Raw genomic sequence first — 19,106 nt, 5'->3', positions numbered from 1 at the left:
TTCTCAACAAAAACAAAAAATGCAATGCCATTACTCAAAAAAGTGTATTCAGACTCATACAAACATGGATAGGTCAATGATGAATAAATCCATCTTCCATCCCCGATCCTTAATTTTCTAATTGACAACTATTGGGAGGGTGGTTTGCTTGTAGATTATTTATTCTTTTATTATCCTATCACTCTCCGATTTTAACATTACTTCTTGAAACCTTTTTTTACTTCGTTGTGAATATACTTTAACTTTAACATAAATATTTTGTCTTGTGTCTCTTTAATAATTGCACAATAACAGAATAATGATTGCTGTCAGTTATTTAGCATCTTTTATTGAGGGACAAAGTAACTAAAAAATCAGCCATGCGTCGTCATAAAAATGAGTGATTATCCATCTCTTTTTTAGGGGTTCTTCTTCTTCTTCTTCTTCTGAGGCGTTCTGTACCGATAGTACACTGCCTACTGCTCGTGCTTTAACGTCTTGTGTCTGGCCAGGTTTGCTACTGTGATCATCATCCCACAGATGTCACATCGGGATCTTCTTGATGGAGGTCTTGGTCCCGGTGGTGGGGGGTTCTGCCCCCCGCATGTTCTCCTGTGCCTTGCAAAGTTGCTGGTTGTGGTCTCCCTTCCACAGTCTCCACATCTCCTCCTGTTTGGATCCTGTGAGGCTTCTCCCGAGCAACTTTTCTGGTGGTTTTTCAAATTTCCTTCTGCTTCAAACTCCTGGTTGCATAATTGACATTTGAATGTAACCTTGTTCTCAGATCTTTCATGTAGTCGTCTTCTGTGTGTAATAAGTCCAGCTTTGCTCTTGCAGATCTTTTCACAGCCTTCAAACTCGCATGTAAAACCTGGCATTTCATCAGGTTCTTCTGCTCTCGGGTTTCTCTCCATTCTACCATCTGTCCATGTCTTACCTCTGCTGTTTTCCCACTTCTCCAGGTGGTCCATCCTGGCCTTGATAATGGCTTTCCATCCTTTCCTGTCCTTGGTTAGTGTTCCAATATTGGTCCAGTCAATCTGTGCCTCTCTTAAGATGTTTTTCCAGTACAAGATAGTCTTTCTCTTCTTTCCTGGAACTTTCTCTCTGGTCTCTAGGTCTTCCATCCAACCTAGCACAACTGCTTTTACTGTTCTGTCATCTTTGAGTCTCATTACATGACCTATTCTCTCCAGCACTCTTTTCTCTATCTTCCATCTCAAAGATTTCACTCCAAGGTCTTTCCTTACATCAAACATGTTTTTACCTTCCCGTTGCATCTGAATTAGGGGGGGGCCTGTCCTTCTGCTCCATATCTGTCTGTACTTCTTGTCCATCATACTCTGTAGCTTCTTGATCTCTCCTCCATGCCAGGTTCTTGCTTGGCAGTCAAACAGGACTGTGCTCTCCACACATGCTTCCACAATCTTAGCTTGACTCCTCTTGGACAACTTGCTACCTTTTAGTCTGTTTTTCACTTTCATCCAAGCTGCTCCTCCCCTTTTCATTCTCTGGCTTGTGTCATTTTTTTCACCCATCCAACTTCCCAACATTCTAATTTTCTCACTCTCTTCTGTTCCGAAGTCTAGATGTTCTTCTTTGTCATCATTGTTTCTCTCTTCAAATTTTGCCATTATTTGTTTTGTTTCATCTACTCCTTGTTGTAGTTCATTCTTCTTGCCAACTATCGTCGTATCATCCGCAAATAGTCCTTTATCAATTTTGATACGTTTGGCTTCTGAGTTAGGTTTTTCCCATCGGCTTGTTCCTGGGAAGCAGCTTCCAGGTACAAATTTAAAGTTTAACCCGTAGTCCATGTCTGTCTCCTCTGCTTTGCGTTTCCTGGACTTAGCCGCCAGTCTCATCACTGCTTGGTGAAAAATGTTGAAAAGTGGCGGTGAAGAGGGGCACCCTTCCCTTAGTCCTCTTTCTGGCACCCACGATTCACTTTCACCTGATCTGCTCTTGATTCTGTACTCTGTACACTCATGTAGGTCTTGTAAAATTCTCAAAAATCTCTCTCCAATTCCATACTTTTTCAGGATTTGCCAGAGTGCTGGCTTATTAACCCTGGGGTAAGCTTTCCGGAGGTCCAAAAGTCTGGCAGCAGGTCTCTCACCTTCAGGTATAATTTCTCCTGCCTTCTCTGCTCGCTTGAACAGGTCTCTGGTGTCCTCCTGAATCCTTACCATGATCTGTGTCACGTCCGCTGTAGATCTTTTCTTTCTGAATCCTGCCTGGTCGTCATCTAACAATTTCATTTCTTCTGCCCATATCCTTAATCTGCTAGCAGCTATTCTGGCGATTATTCTGGATCCCATTGCTAGTAAGCATACTCCTCTGTAGTTGTTGACGTTGTTTTTGTCACCCTTCTTGAACAGTGGAATCACTTGTCCAATCTTTAGTGAGTCGTCCCATTCCTCCTGTCCCTTCTCCCACATGTCCTGAATCATTGTGACTAGTTTATCTATAAGCTCTGGTCCTCCATTTAACAGGTATATCAGTCTGACTCCGTCTTTTCCTGGTGCTGATTCACTCATCTCTTTCATTTGTTTCAGTATCTCTTCTCTTGGTGGTGTTGTGTTTAGTAATTCAGCATATTCTCTGGCTTCCTCTGTGTTACTGATGTCGTCAATAAGATTTATTATGTCCTCTATATCCTCTGGATTGTTTTCGAATCTGTCCTTTGAGATAGCTTGGAAATGTGTTTTAAATTCCTCTGTTGTGATGTTTGTAGTCTCTGGTGCTCTGGTGATACCTCTTGAGCCTAGTTTTTTTAGATGTTTATAGACTGTTCCTTGATCTCCTCTCTCTCCAGCATCTCTGCAGTCATTTAGTATCTCTTCCCACCACTCTTTCTCCCATCTAGCTGTTTTCTGTTTCAAGTCCTTTCTGGCTTCTTTAAGTTCTTCTCTCACTGGCTGTCTTGCTAATTCTATTCTGTCTTTTTCTCTTCTAGTTGCTGCTGCTCTTATGTCGGATGTCAGTTGATTTCTTCTCTGAACTGCTCTTGTAATTCTTTGTCTCATTCTCTCAATCTCTTCATCTCTGCCAATCATCCATGGATTCTCTACTCTTTTTTCTTCTGTTCCACAAGTTTCTGCTGCTGCCTCTGTAGTAACTCTGGCTATTTCTTCCCACCCTAGTCCTTCAGTCCTTCTTCTCTCATTGATCTCCATATTTTCCAGCTTCTCTTCCACTTTTTGTCTGTATGTTGTAGCATGTTCAGCTATTCTTAGTTTTTCCCATTGCACTCTTGGAACCTTCTTCTCCTGTCTCCTGGGAATCTTTGGTTTGTTCTTAAGCTCTATTTTCATCTTCTTTGGTTTATGATCCGACAGTGATGCTTCCATCACTGTATGCACCTTTCTGACTAGTTTGTGTCTTTGTACGTTTTTCATTATGAATCCGTCCAGCTCATACCATCTTCCAAGGGCGTTGTTGAACCATGTCCCTCTTCTTTTATGGTTGTAGTAGCTATTCACATAGCACAAGTTGTTGTCTTCTAGCCATCCCAATAAGTCTAGTCCTTGATGGTTGGTTGTCCTTATCCCAAAAATGCCACTCCCGGTCCTCGTTTCTACCAATATGTGCGTTGAAATCTCCCCCGATAATCAGTATGTCGTCCTTCTTTGCCCATTCTGCATGTTCTTTCAGATTTTCCCTTGCTCTTTCTATTTCTTCTTCATTTCTCCCATTCCACACTGGCATATACGTGGATGTTAATGAGAAACCAAGTGTTTTCACCGAAATAGATCTTTCACTTTTCTTGGTCTTCTGGCCCTGTTCACACCAAGATCTCAATGCTTGACCTCTTAAAAGAATCGCTGCTCTCTGTGTGTACGTCACTGCTATCTGGTTTTCTCCATCTCCTAACCATACTGTTCCTGTCCCCGTTGCCAAGACCTCTGATAACAATACTGTGTCCCAATCCTGTTTGGTTGCATATTCAGCAACTGATTTAAGTTTCCTCTTGTTAAATGTCCCCAGAGACATTCTCTGCACATTCCAAGTTGCAATGTCAAATAGCTTCTTTTCTGTGTCTCTCCTTTCTTCTGCTCGTCTCTCTCTCTTTTCACGTCTCCTCTCTTTTCTTCTGTTTCTCCTTGCTTCCCTCCCTTCCTCTGTCTTGTCCCTCGGTCCCGGGTTACTCTCAATTGTCTGGAGTCTGTACTTTATTTCTACCACCAATCTCCTCTCCTCCTCTGTTATTGCACTAACAGTGTCCGGCCTACATGTTTTTAAGGAGAGAGAGATCTCGGCTACTGATTTCCCCCTCCGTTGCCAAAAAAAGACTGCTGCAAGTTCCAGGTTGCCCTGTACATTCCAGTTTTGACGTCCTCTCTGGCCTCCTGGTCTGTTTGCCATCCGGATGGATGTTCCCGCTTGGACCACTGGGAGGTCCGACCATACCCCAAGCTCTTTTTTAGGGGTTTTCTTTCCCACTTCTCCTATCATCACCCTCATTTTTATGACGTCACACATGGCTTTGTCCCTCTACCATCTTTTTGATAAAAATACCTCTCAAATCCTTGGCTTAGAAACCAACTTAAAATATTATGTGTAATTTTAATATTAAAGGTATAATATTGGTGTGTGTGTGTTTGTGTGTAATTGTAAGGATGCGTGTGTGTGTATGTGTGTGTGTCTGTCTGCATGCGAGTGTGTGTGTGTAAGGACGTGTGTGTGTGCGAATGTTATATTGCGGAAGATTAATTAGCAAGTGCCGTGTGTGTATAAGTTTCTTCAATTAATATTACAGGGTAATTCTACTCAAAGTTAAATTAATATTTTTGCTTCAGTAAAATATGACAAGATATACATATATTTCCTTCAAAGGTATCGAATCAGTTTAAACATGCAATATCTTTAAATGCAATAACTTTAAAAGACCCTGGGTATCAGAAAAAGGCAGCCAGATACTTATCGCATTGTATTGTAGACAGATTTCCGCGGTTAATAAGATATACGGTTAACAAAACTGGTATTAATAATATGATTTTTATTTCATTACTGTTTTAAAAATGTCTTGAATACGCTACGATACGTGATTTTTTTTGAATGGATACAGCCGGTTCTAAGCCAGTGTATATTGATCGGTTTCAAAACCATACTTATTATAAATTTAAATAAATACACCCTGTATTTTTTTTACACATTCTTTAGGGACCAGAAGGCAGTCAGACAAAGACGGATTAATTCATTGAAGAAAAAAATTGCCATCAAGGAGAAAATGTTAGAGGTAAAGTTTTTATATTAATTTAATAAGTAAAAAAATTTTTTTTTTGGAAATCAAATATTTTTACTAGTCTACTAATTCTTTTTCATACAGAATCCTTATATTTTCCGGAAACCATCTTTTTGTTTTTATAATTTTTAATGAAAATACCAAAGCAATAAATATCAATGTATGATCATAATTAAACTTTTAATATTGTAAAGAAAAACAATAGATATCATAACAATATAAAAAATCTACTAATATATTTTTTATTTTTTTTTTCACGCTGCTTATATTAAAATTTTGGAGAATAATAACTAAAGGTGAGATATTATTTAGTTGTAAGGCTATTCTACAAGATTTATGTGTTGGTGTGTTGGTAATCCATATTCTATTTCATGATTTTACGTTCCAAAAGAATAAGTCTAGATTTTTATAAAATTTATATGTCAGTAAAGTTTGAAATTTACATTACGGTCAAGCTTTGAAAAAAGATATAAATTTTACATTGATGTAGAAATATCAAGGCACAGTTGCTCTGCCATATTTTGAAAAAAATTGAAGGGGGGGGGGTAGGGGTGTTATTTGTGTATTACAATGTATGAAGGGGGGGGGGCGAGCTAACCCAACGGAGCTAACCTAACGTACCCTACCCCAAAAAAACTAACACAAAAAAAACACCTCTCCCCCCAATTTCCATTTATTTCAAAATTCTGGGTGGGGGGGGGGGGGGAAGAGTTATGTACTTGACTATGTGAGGAAACCGCCAGTCTTTTATTCATTCGTTGGACACTTTACAGTGCTGCACTGTGCACTGGCCATTTTCATACAACCTAGTTCATTAATCTTTGTAAAATTAGTCTAAAAGAAAAATTTAACGAAGAAATTTCTTCTCTTCTTGCCTATTTTTTGACACTTAAACTAAACATGGTTAATGTTATACTATAATAACCAGAAGCTTTTTTATAAGAATAAAGGGATAAGTAGTATATTCTATAGATCTAAAAATATAATGTTCATAAAGACTAAGAAACTAGCCTAGCTTGATTTCTAAACTAGGTGTGTCTGTATAAATAGTGTGTGATTTATGGAAATAGATACGGAAAATGTTTGTTTTTATAAAATATTTTTTAAAACAAACCTTTTCCACATTTTATTATCAATCCGTCCGTCCGACCGTACAGGATAGCTCTTTTCGTTAATTTATGCAAGTTAGAATTGTCCTATCGGTTTCAAACTTGGTATGCCTATTCCTGTAGAAGTCAGGTACAAATATGAAAGCTTAGCAATTGTTTACAAATTCCTATTTAATAAATATGGAATTCTAATTTTTATTTTCAACGATTGAATATACAGAACATAATTGTTCCTGCAATGTAAACCGTAAATTTAACATAACAAAAATCCTTAAAAGTTTAGGAACATTTAAGTGCCACCTTTTATGGTAAACTCATTAAATTATACAATACTAGAAACATGAAAAAATATTTCTCGTATTTATTCGAATCCGGTGGATAGGAACCGGTTCTCATCCATACGAAAAAACTATGTTTAGCATCGTATTATATCCAGCTTTCTACGTCACCTCGGGGCTAAAAAAACTAGTTTTAATCTCATAATTGTACATTCTATATCCTCGGAAAGCCGTTTATAATACGATGCGAGAAATAACTATTCTCACATTTTATGGTAAGGGATATATTTTGAGAAAAATTGTTTTCACCTCCCAATATTGTTAAAAGTGTAAGTACGTCCGCTAAAATATGAAGGGGTCAAGTTTTTACATATTAACTGCTTTTTAATTTTTATAGCGTTTAAAAATGATTCCTTTGTTCTGCTGATATGTCAGTTGCATGGCGGTAAACATAAAAAGCATTAAAAGGGTTGGTTGCATTTCAATGGGATGCTATCTCGTCATAATATCTTCGACTTTTTGGATCTAGTCCTAGTAATACTAAATTATATAAAATTTAAATTCAAGAATTGAATTGACTGCAGATTAATTGAATGAAATAAATTAAAAGTTTCGTTGACACAGAGCGAGAAATCTTTAACGCCTAAGGAAAACTTTGATAACTTAACTCATATATTTTGAAAAGAAAAGAATCAGAAAACGAGAAAAAAATAATTACTATAGGCGCAGTTATGCACATATCAATGGCGGTAATTTACAAACACAGATAAATATTACACATATTTAGAAATACCTATTAATTTTAAAGTAATGCCAATGATTTGCTGATTATAGAACAATAAGCATATCTATACATATATTATTACTGTATCAGTGTTAACTGTTCTTTTTCATGAAAAAGTAATGTTGTGCTTAATAACTCTGATTAATTATCAGAATAACAATCCTTACCATTAAAATTTAACTGATGAAAAACTATAAGATATTAAAACTTTGTCCATCTGCAGTATCTGAAACCCTTTAGAGCATAAATGCAATCACAACTCAAAGATCACTCTCTAGCACTACTTACACTTGTGTACAAGGATGACATAATCTACAAATTTCGAAGCAGAAAATATATCTTATTTTTATCGTTTTTGGAATAGTTAACTAAAATACTACAAAACACGTTTAATAATACAAATCCTACAACATTATCTAGGCTAGCTAGGTGTTATTTTTTGCCTTTTGTAGAAATATGTTCAAATATGTAAAATTTTTGAACCCTTTACTCATATGTTAACCTGATCAATTCTATAGGATTTGGCCCATTATCTTTTAGCTACTTTAGCTATTTGTAACTCAATAAGTGATCGTGTCTTTGTCTGTGTGTCTGTCTATCTGTCCGTAGCGCGAATTTATCTCTCTCTATTTTTCCTTTCTGTCATTGAATGAAGAGAAGAACAACCTAGTTTTTTTCCTTGACTAACGGACAGTTGTACACTAACTATAGAATAGCATCGCTTTTAAAAATGTAAGGACAGGTAAAGGGGAAGGTAAAGGGTAGACAGAAGGGGAGTGATAAAAGGGAAAAGGATTGTTTTTCTAAAATTGCAAGGTCGACTTTTTATCAGCTTTGCATTCAATAGAATTTTTTGCACCTTCCTTTTCGATAATTGCCAGTTTTGCACAAAATTTTATTCAAATAAGAAGTCCAGGCTTCAATTCAACAAGGATGCACGCATTTATAACACACAAAGCTGAAAGTTAAAAATATAATTCGGTTATAGTCCCTTTCGTGACATTGCCTCTTAATGGGCGTTCTTTGTATTTTCACAGTAGCTTATCTCCCAATTCTAGCACTTGCGGGGGGGTTATAACATTACGGGGCAATCACTTAACCTAAAATAACCTATCAAAAGCTACTGTAAAAATACGACGAAACGCCTCTTAAGAGGCTGTGTCACGAAAGGGACTATATCTTATAATTCTGGTCCCTACAGGATGTCATAATTCAGCCCTACACCCTACACTTACCTAACTTTGTTATATTTCTTAAAATTAATTCAGAATTGGAAAAAAGTACATTCAATGATATTATTATTAGATTTAAAGCAGTACCAAATTGACAGACAGAGTCCAGGAATCAATGCAATTTAGAACACGCTCTGCGTGATTGAAATGTACACATTATGCTATTTCTTTATGCAATGCCAAAATTGCACCTTTGCTAAAGCTAATCTTTTATAATTTGAATTTGTCCTCAACTCTTGTGTGTGAAGTTTAGCTTTTGGTAGCCAATAAAATCATGGAGTTTATTTTATTTTTCTTTAGCCTATCCATTAATTCCTGACAGTACTTGTCCAAAACTGTTTGAAATATTCAAGACAATTGTAAAATTCTTAGTGTTTAATGATGAGTAAATTTACGAATATTTGCAGACTTACCCAGGGATGCATGGATTAGAATTGAGGGGTGCAGATTTATTTCAATGCCATGATCCTCTCCTCTCTGCGACTTACTGAACTGGTATTGGTTAAGACAATGGTTAAGAAATTTGTGTGTGAACTACTGCTTGCTGTATAAATAAATAGCATATATATTAGTATAGATTGATTTATTCGCCATTGTTCTTTCCATCCCTGTCAATGACTGGACTGATAAGTTGATTAAGTGTTGATATTTTTTCCCCGCAAATGCAAAAAAAAACCTTCTTTTTGTTGTTACTAAGTAGACAAGGATAACATATTCACAAGAGCAAGGCTCAATAATAATTCAATAATATAAAGTAGTAAGATTTTTCTGTCTGAAGATTAAGATTTCAATAACTTCTAAATCGATAAGAGTTCTCCACTTTAGGGAAGCTTAACCGGAATGGTTTTAAGTTATTTCAATTTTTACATTTAAGTCTTTGGATGGTTTCAGGCTATTTTTTAAATCTGAGAATAAAGAGCCTCTATATGCTAGGGGCGCAGCCACATGTATTTTATAATGCTACTAAAACTGAAATACCCCATACTAATCTCAATGAAAATTATGTTTTTGACAAGGGAGGGAAGATGACATTTGGGTTGAAAATCTACGCTCACATATTTGCAAGCTACTAAATTAACAATCTAAGACAAATGAGAATTTTTAAATGTTTTTAAGCTGTCAAATTATAGTGATAACATTTTTATAAACTTTGTGTACCAGTATAGTTTATAGTCTAATGTTCAGTCCCTCCCTGTCCTGAGAAACATAGATTGGCCAAATAGTACATAAATAATCACAGAAATCCCATTGCCTTATACAGACTGATAGACAAACTATCAAATGATACATAGAAGTTTACATATAAATAGATGTAAGGAATTGTAGTGTAGCTGCGCTTTGAAAAATGATCATTGCATTATTGTCAGGGATTCTAAGGGATAAGACACTTTGCGTTAAATAATTATACATACATCACAAATGCTAAATGAAAATTATTGATGGAAAACAAACTTGGTCACTACTAGTTTGAATCAACCAATCAAGATTTTATTTAACCTTAATAGGTCAAATTGTCTGAAATGATAAAGTACCCACTAATGAATGAGAAATTTTGGACACCAGAATAATTTATAGTCCATTACCTCCCTGTATTATCATATGCGTTGTGAGTGTGTCTGATTTTGAGAGTGGGAGTACGGTTCTAAGGAACACCAATTCATATTAAAATTCAGCACTATAACGGTATACTATGTGCTGTCATTGTATTGTAAGTTTACTTCTTTTTTCTTTCTTACAAACCACTTAGAAAGCGCCGTCGCGCAGTTTATTATTACAAGAAGAAATCGGTCTGCTAGTAGACTTCACTTTAGTAGTAGGTTCATAAACATCAATCTGGATACACTGAAGTTTTTTTTGTGAAATATCTCTTTAAAGTTTGTGAGTGTTAGTCATCGACAGTGTGAAAAAACAACAAAATCTTATGAAATTTTACATAAATATACAAAAAATTTAATTTAGTTATAATATTTTGACATTTTATGTATTTTTTAGTGTAATATGACATATACTAAACAAGTGATGTAATTAAATGATAAAAAATGTTTAATTGGTGAAAAAGTGCTTTATATGAGTTAGATTTATCTAGATTATTTAGATAAAATTTGTTGAGTTTTAGGCCAAAAAATATGTAATAATTATTGTATTAAAAGTAAGGATGATAATCTAATTATACAAAGTAGCTTGATGTCTGTCTGTCTGTCCGTCCGTCTGTCTGACTGTCTGTTCGTTCGTCCGTCCCTAAAGATCTCGGTAACCATTGAACCAATCGGATTCTACTCTTCAGGGTATATCCCTATTGGTCCTGTGGTTGTTTTAAGCTATTTTCTTGGGGGGGGGGGAGGGGGAGTAAGTCACTCCCAACCCCCCAAAAAATGAAAATTTCCCCCCCCCCAAAAAAAAATTCTGGGAAAACAACTTCACATAAATTATGGTGCGCAGCACCAGAATTTTTTTTATAAATTACCTCATGGGGCAAAGCCCCTAGAGGCTAGAGGCGAAGCCGCTAGTAACCATATAAAGCGCCAAAAAATCATGACTTTAAACATATAGTAAAATATAGCTTTATGACAACAATTATTTATGTAGAAGATGAAATGTTCAACTTTGTTCCCAATTATTTTTTAACACAGTGATATATCTATGTAATGAAAATTATCTCTCATTAATTTAAAATACAAAATTTGAATCTTGAAAATCATCAAAATATTAAAAATTTGATATTTTTTATTTTTTCTAGCTGTCATAACATTGTAAAGTTAAGGGTTAAAACCATATTTTTATTTCAGGATGAATATTGTTACAGGATCAGCTGATTTTGGAGCTTGATATGTACCAGGTAAATATTTTTAGATCAATTATTTTTTTTTCATTTTTGGAATATTATTCAGTTTTAATTTATATAAGGATGTATTTAATTGAGTAAATAAAACATATACTAAAGTAACAGAATATCTGTTTGTTTGTCTGTTTGTACCGAAGAATCCCGCTAACCGCTGAACCGATCAAGTTCTCCTTAACAGGGTTGCTTCTTATAGGTCCCGGGAAGGTTTATAACTATTTTGGTGAGGGTACCACCACCCTCCCATGAGAAATAACCAAAAAATCGATTTAAAAAAAATATATTTGCTTTTACGTAAAGACTTGAACGCAACATAGACATAAAAAAAACATTCAAAGTGCCACTAGAGGCCTCTAGGGGGCGTAGCCACTAGTATGAAATATAAAGACAAATGAAGCAAGAAAGACCGAATTAGCGCCCAATAAAAAAATAACATAAATTACTTTTGTCCCTAGAGTCATGTAGATTTATTTGTAAAGTGTTAAACTATATGCCAGACTGAGAAACTGGCATATAGCAGAAAATTATAGAGTTGCTTCGCTGTAATTATCTTTTTTTACGTTATGGAAACTTACCTTACTTTAGTGCATAGAAAATATGTGATTTATAGTTCTTCTGTAGATCACATTTTACCTATAATATGTATACTTGCAAGTGCACAGGTTTAGCCGGCGGCGTGGGGGTGTGGGGTTCCAAGCACTCTGCGAAACCCCTTAACTAAAATATAATCGACAAGGGCGCTATAAGGTTTTAAATTAATGTATAAGGGGTTTATAAACACAAAACAAAAGTAAAATATTAGGAATGAGAAGCTTTGCAAAGTGTCTCAAAAGATCAGACGTGTAACGTCAAAAAAAATGAGCGATGATGAAAGGAGAAGTGTGAAAAGAAACCCCTAAACAAGAGATGGAAAGAGACGTATTTTTTATGACGCCACACAGCTGATCTTTTAAGACACTTTGTAAAGCTTAAGGAATGAAAACTTGGGTTAGGGGGTATCTAAACCTCCCTTACCTACTATCCTGTATATTTATATTCTTATACAAATGTAATTCCTCCCCCTACAATTGTTTTAGTTTTGTAAAATTTTCTTCAACAAAGTTAAAATTATTTGTCATTTGTAATGAAATATTGGCACGCAAATTTATAATTTGTCATGCAAAGAATATTGGCCAAATTTCCCCGAATTGTCTAGATGAACCACGGACGTATTATTCTTTTATTTTATTGGGAAGGGGTTAAAATTTTTTGTAAAAGGGGGTAATTCAACTGTTTGGGGGGGGGTGTAAAATGTCAAAATGTGATTGTGGGTGGGGAGTATATATTCCAACTAAATTCCCAGTAAAATTTACAGTCCAATGTCCTATCTCTCGTTTCTAATATCAGAAATGTTTATAGTGAGGATGATGCTCGTTTTATGTTAGGTAGGTCAGGTAAAATAAGGGGCTAGAAACAAGTTTCCTGTATGGCTTTGAAACCGATTAATATCCACAGGATTAAAACCAGTTCTCAGTCATACTGAAAAATTATGTAAAGCATCATATTGAAGACAATTTTCCACTAAAAATAAAAATCGTAAAATTAAAACTGACGGCACAGGGTAACAAAACTGGTTTTAATTTTATTATTTTTTATGTTAATATCCGCGGAAAGCTGTCTATAAAACGAAGCGAAAAACAACTATTAAAAGAATAAAAGTAGGAATTGGGAGGGGGTTGGTATGGTTGGTTCATAGTCAGCTTGAAGGGGTTTTACCAGATTATTCACCCTGCCTCAATTTGTTTATTCTAATTACAAAAATTTAACAAAGTTTCGACTAGCAAAGCTGCTATAAAAGTCTGCAAGGTCATGCTAAAAAACATTGTTTTTTTTTGATAAGTGTCCAAGCATTTAGTTGTACATAAATCAGTATATCTTGTCTTAATGATGTTATCATAGTGAGTTATTCTAAGAGGTAATATACGAGCGTTTGTTAAGTAGTTTGATAATTGAAGGTGGATTGAAATTCATCTTTAAAGCAAATAAAAGTAGAAAGAAATGTATCCATAGCATATATTTCTTAACAAAAAGAAGCCTCGCTATTATAATACATTCAACCTAACAGTCCTTGTTTTTATATTTAGGTAAAAAAATAGCCAAAGTTTGTAAGGAATGGGCCAAACAAAATCATTATTCAAAAGCATAATCTTTACCTTTAAACAAGGATAACAAACTTTGACTGGTAAATTATACTTCATAAAAATGACAACGTTACTGGCCTTGTTATAAAATATTTATATCTTAAAGGAGGACCATGATAGTCCGTTAACCCGTTTGAATAAAAAAAAACCTGATAACAACTGGAACCATCAAGTTCTGATTTTCAGAGAATGTAACTGCTAGTTAAATATGGGTTTTTCTTTTTAAAGTTCCTCTAAAACAATTTTAAAAAATATGTTAAACTTACTGACTGACTGACGGATGTATGGACGGACGGATTGACTGACACTACTAAACACTAAAATTTGCAAACTACTTGGATATACTTTTGTGGCTGTGTTGTAAAAACATTGACAAGATTGTTGTTAAAAATTGTGATAAATGTTGAATTTGTTTACAAAATTTTCTCTGTTGTGATATTTTCTTACAACATTAGTCAGTGTAAAGATTATGAAAGCATAGCTTTTCTACAGTTAGTTTCATATTATATTGTCCTGCGGTTTCCCCTGATATTGCACCTGAACCATAACTTTAAAAAAATTTTATTATATTATTTTAAATTAGGTTGGGTTAAGTTAAGATTAGGATATCTCTGCAGGGAAGTTAAAATAGGGCACATCAGGGTTAGGGCCCCCTCAGGGGCTAGAAATGAGGAGGAGAGGGGTGTAAGAAATAGGTTTACACGTTTATAATTTAAAACTGTATTTTAATCTTTTCAGTCCTTGCCTATTTCAGAACCTCAATTGCTTGTCCCATTTTTTCTTTCTATAATTTAATATTTTAAGTATATATTTATATTTTTTGAGAGTGATTCTAACTTAATTTCTCCAGGGGAGGAGGAGGGGGGGGGGGGGTAGAGGTACGCTCCCCCAAAATATAAAAAAAACTTCTCTGAATCTAAACGAAGATACCCTGTAAAGGAGAACTATATAGATGAAGTGGTTTACAAATTAATCTTTTCCTTTTTCTCTGACGTACTTCACATACTGTAATCCTAAATAAATTCATTGTAAACGGTGACAAAGACCCAGTATACTAAGAATGAACACAAGTTTAAAAAGTACAAGGGCAAATAACCATCAAAATACTGCTTGTTTTTGTTTAACTAGCAGATGTGGCCTAAAACTAACCCGGTAACTATGTGAAGATTCCCCAAAAAGACTCAATTAGCTATTGAAATCAAAAGTTTCATACAAAAAAAACCTTACTACTTAAGATAAATATTGGTTTTGTATCTTTTGTTTAGAACAAAGAAGGAGGTAGGTTGTGCTAAAATTCCGTAAAGGTGCGAGTTTTAATGCTTAAAAACAGTGGTGGGACGATAATATTCACTAAATATGTGTATTCCTTATTGAAGAGAAGAGAACTATAGAATTTTTTTTTTTTAAAGTTAACATAAATTTTATCGTTCTACTACTGTTTTTAAGCCTTAAAACTCACACTTTTACGAAATTTTAGCACAACCTACCTCCCCCTTTAGTAAAAAAACCAAAATGTACAGAATTTGTAATGTACAAAATCAACACCTTAATTTGCCCGTCATCTTGTATACATAGGTTTGAGAATTCGATAAATTCCTAGAATTCAATGTTCCATGTTATCGTCGATATATTTTGCATAAACTTTAACGTCTAGGTATTTCAACAATTAGACAAAATATTTTAGTTTTAAATATATTTGACCTTTTTTAATGCAATTTAGATCAGAGAGATAGGGAAAGGTCAATGTAAGTTAAATTGACCTCCTATTGAAATTAAAATTTTAAAAAAATGAGTATTTTATTAATAAAAGTTTAATCTAAGTTCTTTTTATTCTTAACATGGTTTCCTGTTTATTTTCAAATTTTAATAGTGAAGCAATTCCACAACTTTGGAATTTCAGTATGTTAGTCAAACGGCAGCTTGTGATTGATTGACAATACCTGCCTTTACATAACCTTTCTTTATATTGCTTCTTGATATGAACAACATTTTTCTAGTTTGAATTTAAATGACAAGTGAATAATTAAAATTTAAATGCTAATTTTTTAGAAAATACATTAAACAAACATTTTGAATATCAAGTTCTTGTGATATTTATTATAAACTTGTGTGATCAAATTTCATGCTTAACAAGGATGACAACATCTGTACAAGCAAATCATATTAATTCAGAGAATTTTATTATGGAACTAAAGATAAAGAGTTACTGCACGTTTATTTAAAAAAAATTTTAATTGGCATATGAAATAATTTGATTTACGTTTATTATTACTATATTAATTTTAATATCAAATTGTGCAATTTCCTACTATTTACACAGTGTTTTCATACAGGCCCTTTTACTATGATTATTTTTTCAGGACATAGCTGTAGCTAGAGGAAGTACATATGACACACTGAACGCAAGAATGGATAGGTGCCAAGCCAACATAGAGGCTATATCTGATGATATTCAGTTGTTAACAGGTAGATATATAAAAAGTGGTTACGAAAACAGTAAAAGTGTCTGACTATGACGTCAGAAAAAATTAACAATTAACCAATGAGAAGCCAGTATTCACAATGGTAAAATATATAGCGGCCTCTCATTGGTTACTTGTTATTTTTTTCTGACGTCATAGTCAGACACTTTTACTGTTTTCGTGGTTACTTCAACATCAGGAATCAGGCCCAGAATTTACTTAGTTACTATTGCTAAAAAGTACCTAACCTAATAACTCTATATGTTTTTGGGTGTGGGTTTGCATGGTGGGTTAATTTACCCTTGGGTTGGTGGAGGGGTGACTATTTCATACCTCCCCCCCTCCCCAATTGTTAACCCAATGATAAAATCTACATCGGGAGGAAAAGTACTTATCCCCCTTAAAACTCTTTGTGGCAACCTAAATTCCATGCAACAGCATATGCAAGGACTTAAAAGCTGTTTCATGTTTAAAATATTCTAAAATAATTTTCATATGTTTTATTTTCTAGCCAATCTTCAAGAAGAGGAGACAAGATTAGAGGAGCTGAGAATTGACGAGATTACGAGGAAAGATGAATATGACATGATGCAGGTTAACATTACTTTTTTATAAATCAGGGAGAGGGCATTGGACTGGAAATTATACTGGTACTAAAGTTTTCTAAAGTTTATACTCTCATTTATAAAAACTTTGGGTACTTTGGATGATGTGTCCATTTCTAAAATAATGACACATTACAATCTTTCCCGATTTTGTATTACTTTTGCGGAACATGATTTCAGTTACGTCATATTTTTCTTTCCCGAAAAAGGGAAGGGGGGAAGAAAATCTCTTAAAAGAAATGGGGAAACCCCCCTTTTCTCCCATCTCTTTTTTCTTTCCCCCTTCCCTTTTTCGGGAAAGAAAAATATGACGTAACGAGAATCATGTTCCGCAAAAGTAATACAAAATCGGGAAAGTTTGTAATGTGTCAAAATAATGCTTGACTGGGCCTATTAGAAGCTGAAATGTAGAGGAGAGCCATATAGGTTCAGCGGTTAACGTAATCCTTAGCTACACAAGCAGATTAACCTGCTAATGTTTTTAGGACAAGTTTGAATTATTATTTTTTGTTTAGTTAGTAGACTTTGTCTTAAGTATATAGCATAGCTACTCTAAAATTCACTTTGTTTGTGCCTCTATCAGTCAGTCCATAACGATAGTGTGATTTACTCGGATGCTATTGAAAATAGACAGCTGATATCTTTAAATGAAGATTCCTATAACAAATGCACATCTAATCTATACAATGTTTTGTTAGTCTGTCTGTCGGCCATGCTTCAAAAGATGTAAACGTTATTTTTTTTAAGGTTTTGTGATTTTCTTGGAGTTTTTGCATATTTTGCATTGATATGAGACCTGGACATCTGCTCAATAAATCACTTTGTTTGTTTGATTATTCCATATTTATTTGTGCTTCGATACGTATATATGTTGTCATCCTTGTTTTATACATTATATGATTATCTAATTTAACTTTCTTCATACTATTTCTCTTAATAATGTTTAAAGAATTTTAAAATGCTAAACATTCTTTAATTAGAGGGTCCAAACCATAATCATAGATTATATTTCTGCTTCTATAAAAATGGATTCAACTCCCTAACTGTATAAGATGTAAAATTAAACATGGAATATTGTCAAGGATGTTAGGTATTACTTATTAAAGTAAAAAATAGTTTTCTGAAAATTACAAAAACTGAAATAAGATATTTCATCGAAAATATTAATCCGTTTTTCTAAGTTAAATGAAATAATGGATATAGGATATACGTGGATATGTTTACAGGGAAATATTTCATTTTGCTTGCTTATTAGGGCCTCATTTATTGGTCAGTTCGTTCATCCAGTAGGGGGGGGGGGGATGTAGCTTGAAAAAATAAGGGAGAATTATCATAAATTTTTTTCCATTGATATGAAATTGCTGAAAGCTTTTAGTTCGGCGAATAGGATGGGATAAATTTTTTTGACACATTGTCTTATCTATCCTTGTGTGTCACACTGAACATTTGGTTAAAGTTTTTTATGATATATTAAGTTCTGTCACGCAAATTTACCTAAGCATAATAAAAATAGAAGTAGAACGATAATATTCACTAAATATGTGTATTTCTTATTGAATTAAAAAAAAGTTAACATAAATATTTATCGTTCTACTACTGTTTTTAACTTAAAACACACAACCTTTATGGATTTTACCCGCAATCCACCTTTCCCTTTTTGGCAAAGCTACTCTATAATTTAAAGTTTAACTGTTGTTCTATAGGATTAATCAGTTTATTAAATTTAGGCACGTAGGGATAGGGCAAAGTAATGTAAATTATGCTTACCCTCCAAATCTTATTAGAAAAATTCTGTCTATGGTATCTGGTAAATATCGGATGGAGATGGGTTGTGGATTGTCCTTTGGGACGTTGCTGATTCTACAACTGGCAGGAATTCAGTGGATGGTTTTTGACAAAATTGTTTGTATGGATGTAAATTCGACACTAATTTTCTATATATGTATACATTTAACACTTGTATTTATACACCCAAAACTCAATATTATCTATTAGTTAGTTTGCTGCTTTGAATGTTCACATTCTTGTTTAATTTTAGGAGCAATTGAAAGCTGTGCGAGCTGAAGAAGAAAGAAAAAGAGAAGAAGAGAGGAGAAGTAAATACAAGATACAGAGAGACAGAGTTATAAGGCAGGATAATACATACATTTAGTATTTAACTAACAATTGTTTAAAATTACAGTTAACTTTTTATTTGGTGGTGTAAATTAATTAAATACAATGTTTATATTTATAGATTATATTATATACTAGTAGCTACGCCCTTAGGGGCCTTTAGTGGCCTTTAGTCCAGTAAATCATACTGTGGCGCCGCCTTTAAAAATATTTTTTGGTATTTTTTGGGAGGTTCATGATACCCGCCTCAAATAGTTATAAACCTTAACGGGACC

General features: G+C 34.1%; 1 protein-coding gene across 3 annotated transcripts in view; it reads left to right on the top strand.

The window, feature by feature from the left end:
• Positions 1-19,106, top strand: part of LOC145314369 (uncharacterized) — an 89,867-nt gene that overhangs the window by 24,175 nt on the left and 46,586 nt on the right. For all 3 annotated transcript variants that reach the window (XR_013877740.1, XM_080154252.1, XM_080154250.1), the window contains exons 14-18: positions 5,146-5,221; positions 11,434-11,466; positions 16,010-16,115; positions 16,623-16,705; positions 18,755-18,846. Coding sequence is in view for 2 of the 3 variants with exons in the window: in XM_080154252.1 (XP_080010378.1) it covers positions 5,146-5,221; positions 11,434-11,466; positions 16,010-16,115; positions 16,623-16,705; positions 18,755-18,846 (390 nt within the window). In the remaining variant the exon portion in view is untranslated. The remainder of the gene's footprint in view (positions 1-5,145; positions 5,222-11,433; positions 11,467-16,009; positions 16,116-16,622; positions 16,706-18,754; positions 18,847-19,106) is intronic.

The sequence above is a fragment of the Acartia tonsa genome, chromosome 3, assembly GCF_053477335.1.
Source record: "Acartia tonsa isolate MP-2025a chromosome 3, ASM5347733v1, whole genome shotgun sequence".
NCBI lineage: Eukaryota > Metazoa > Arthropoda > Copepoda > Calanoida > Acartiidae > Acartia > Acartia tonsa.
This window is presented reverse-complemented; position numbering and strand designations above follow the sequence as displayed.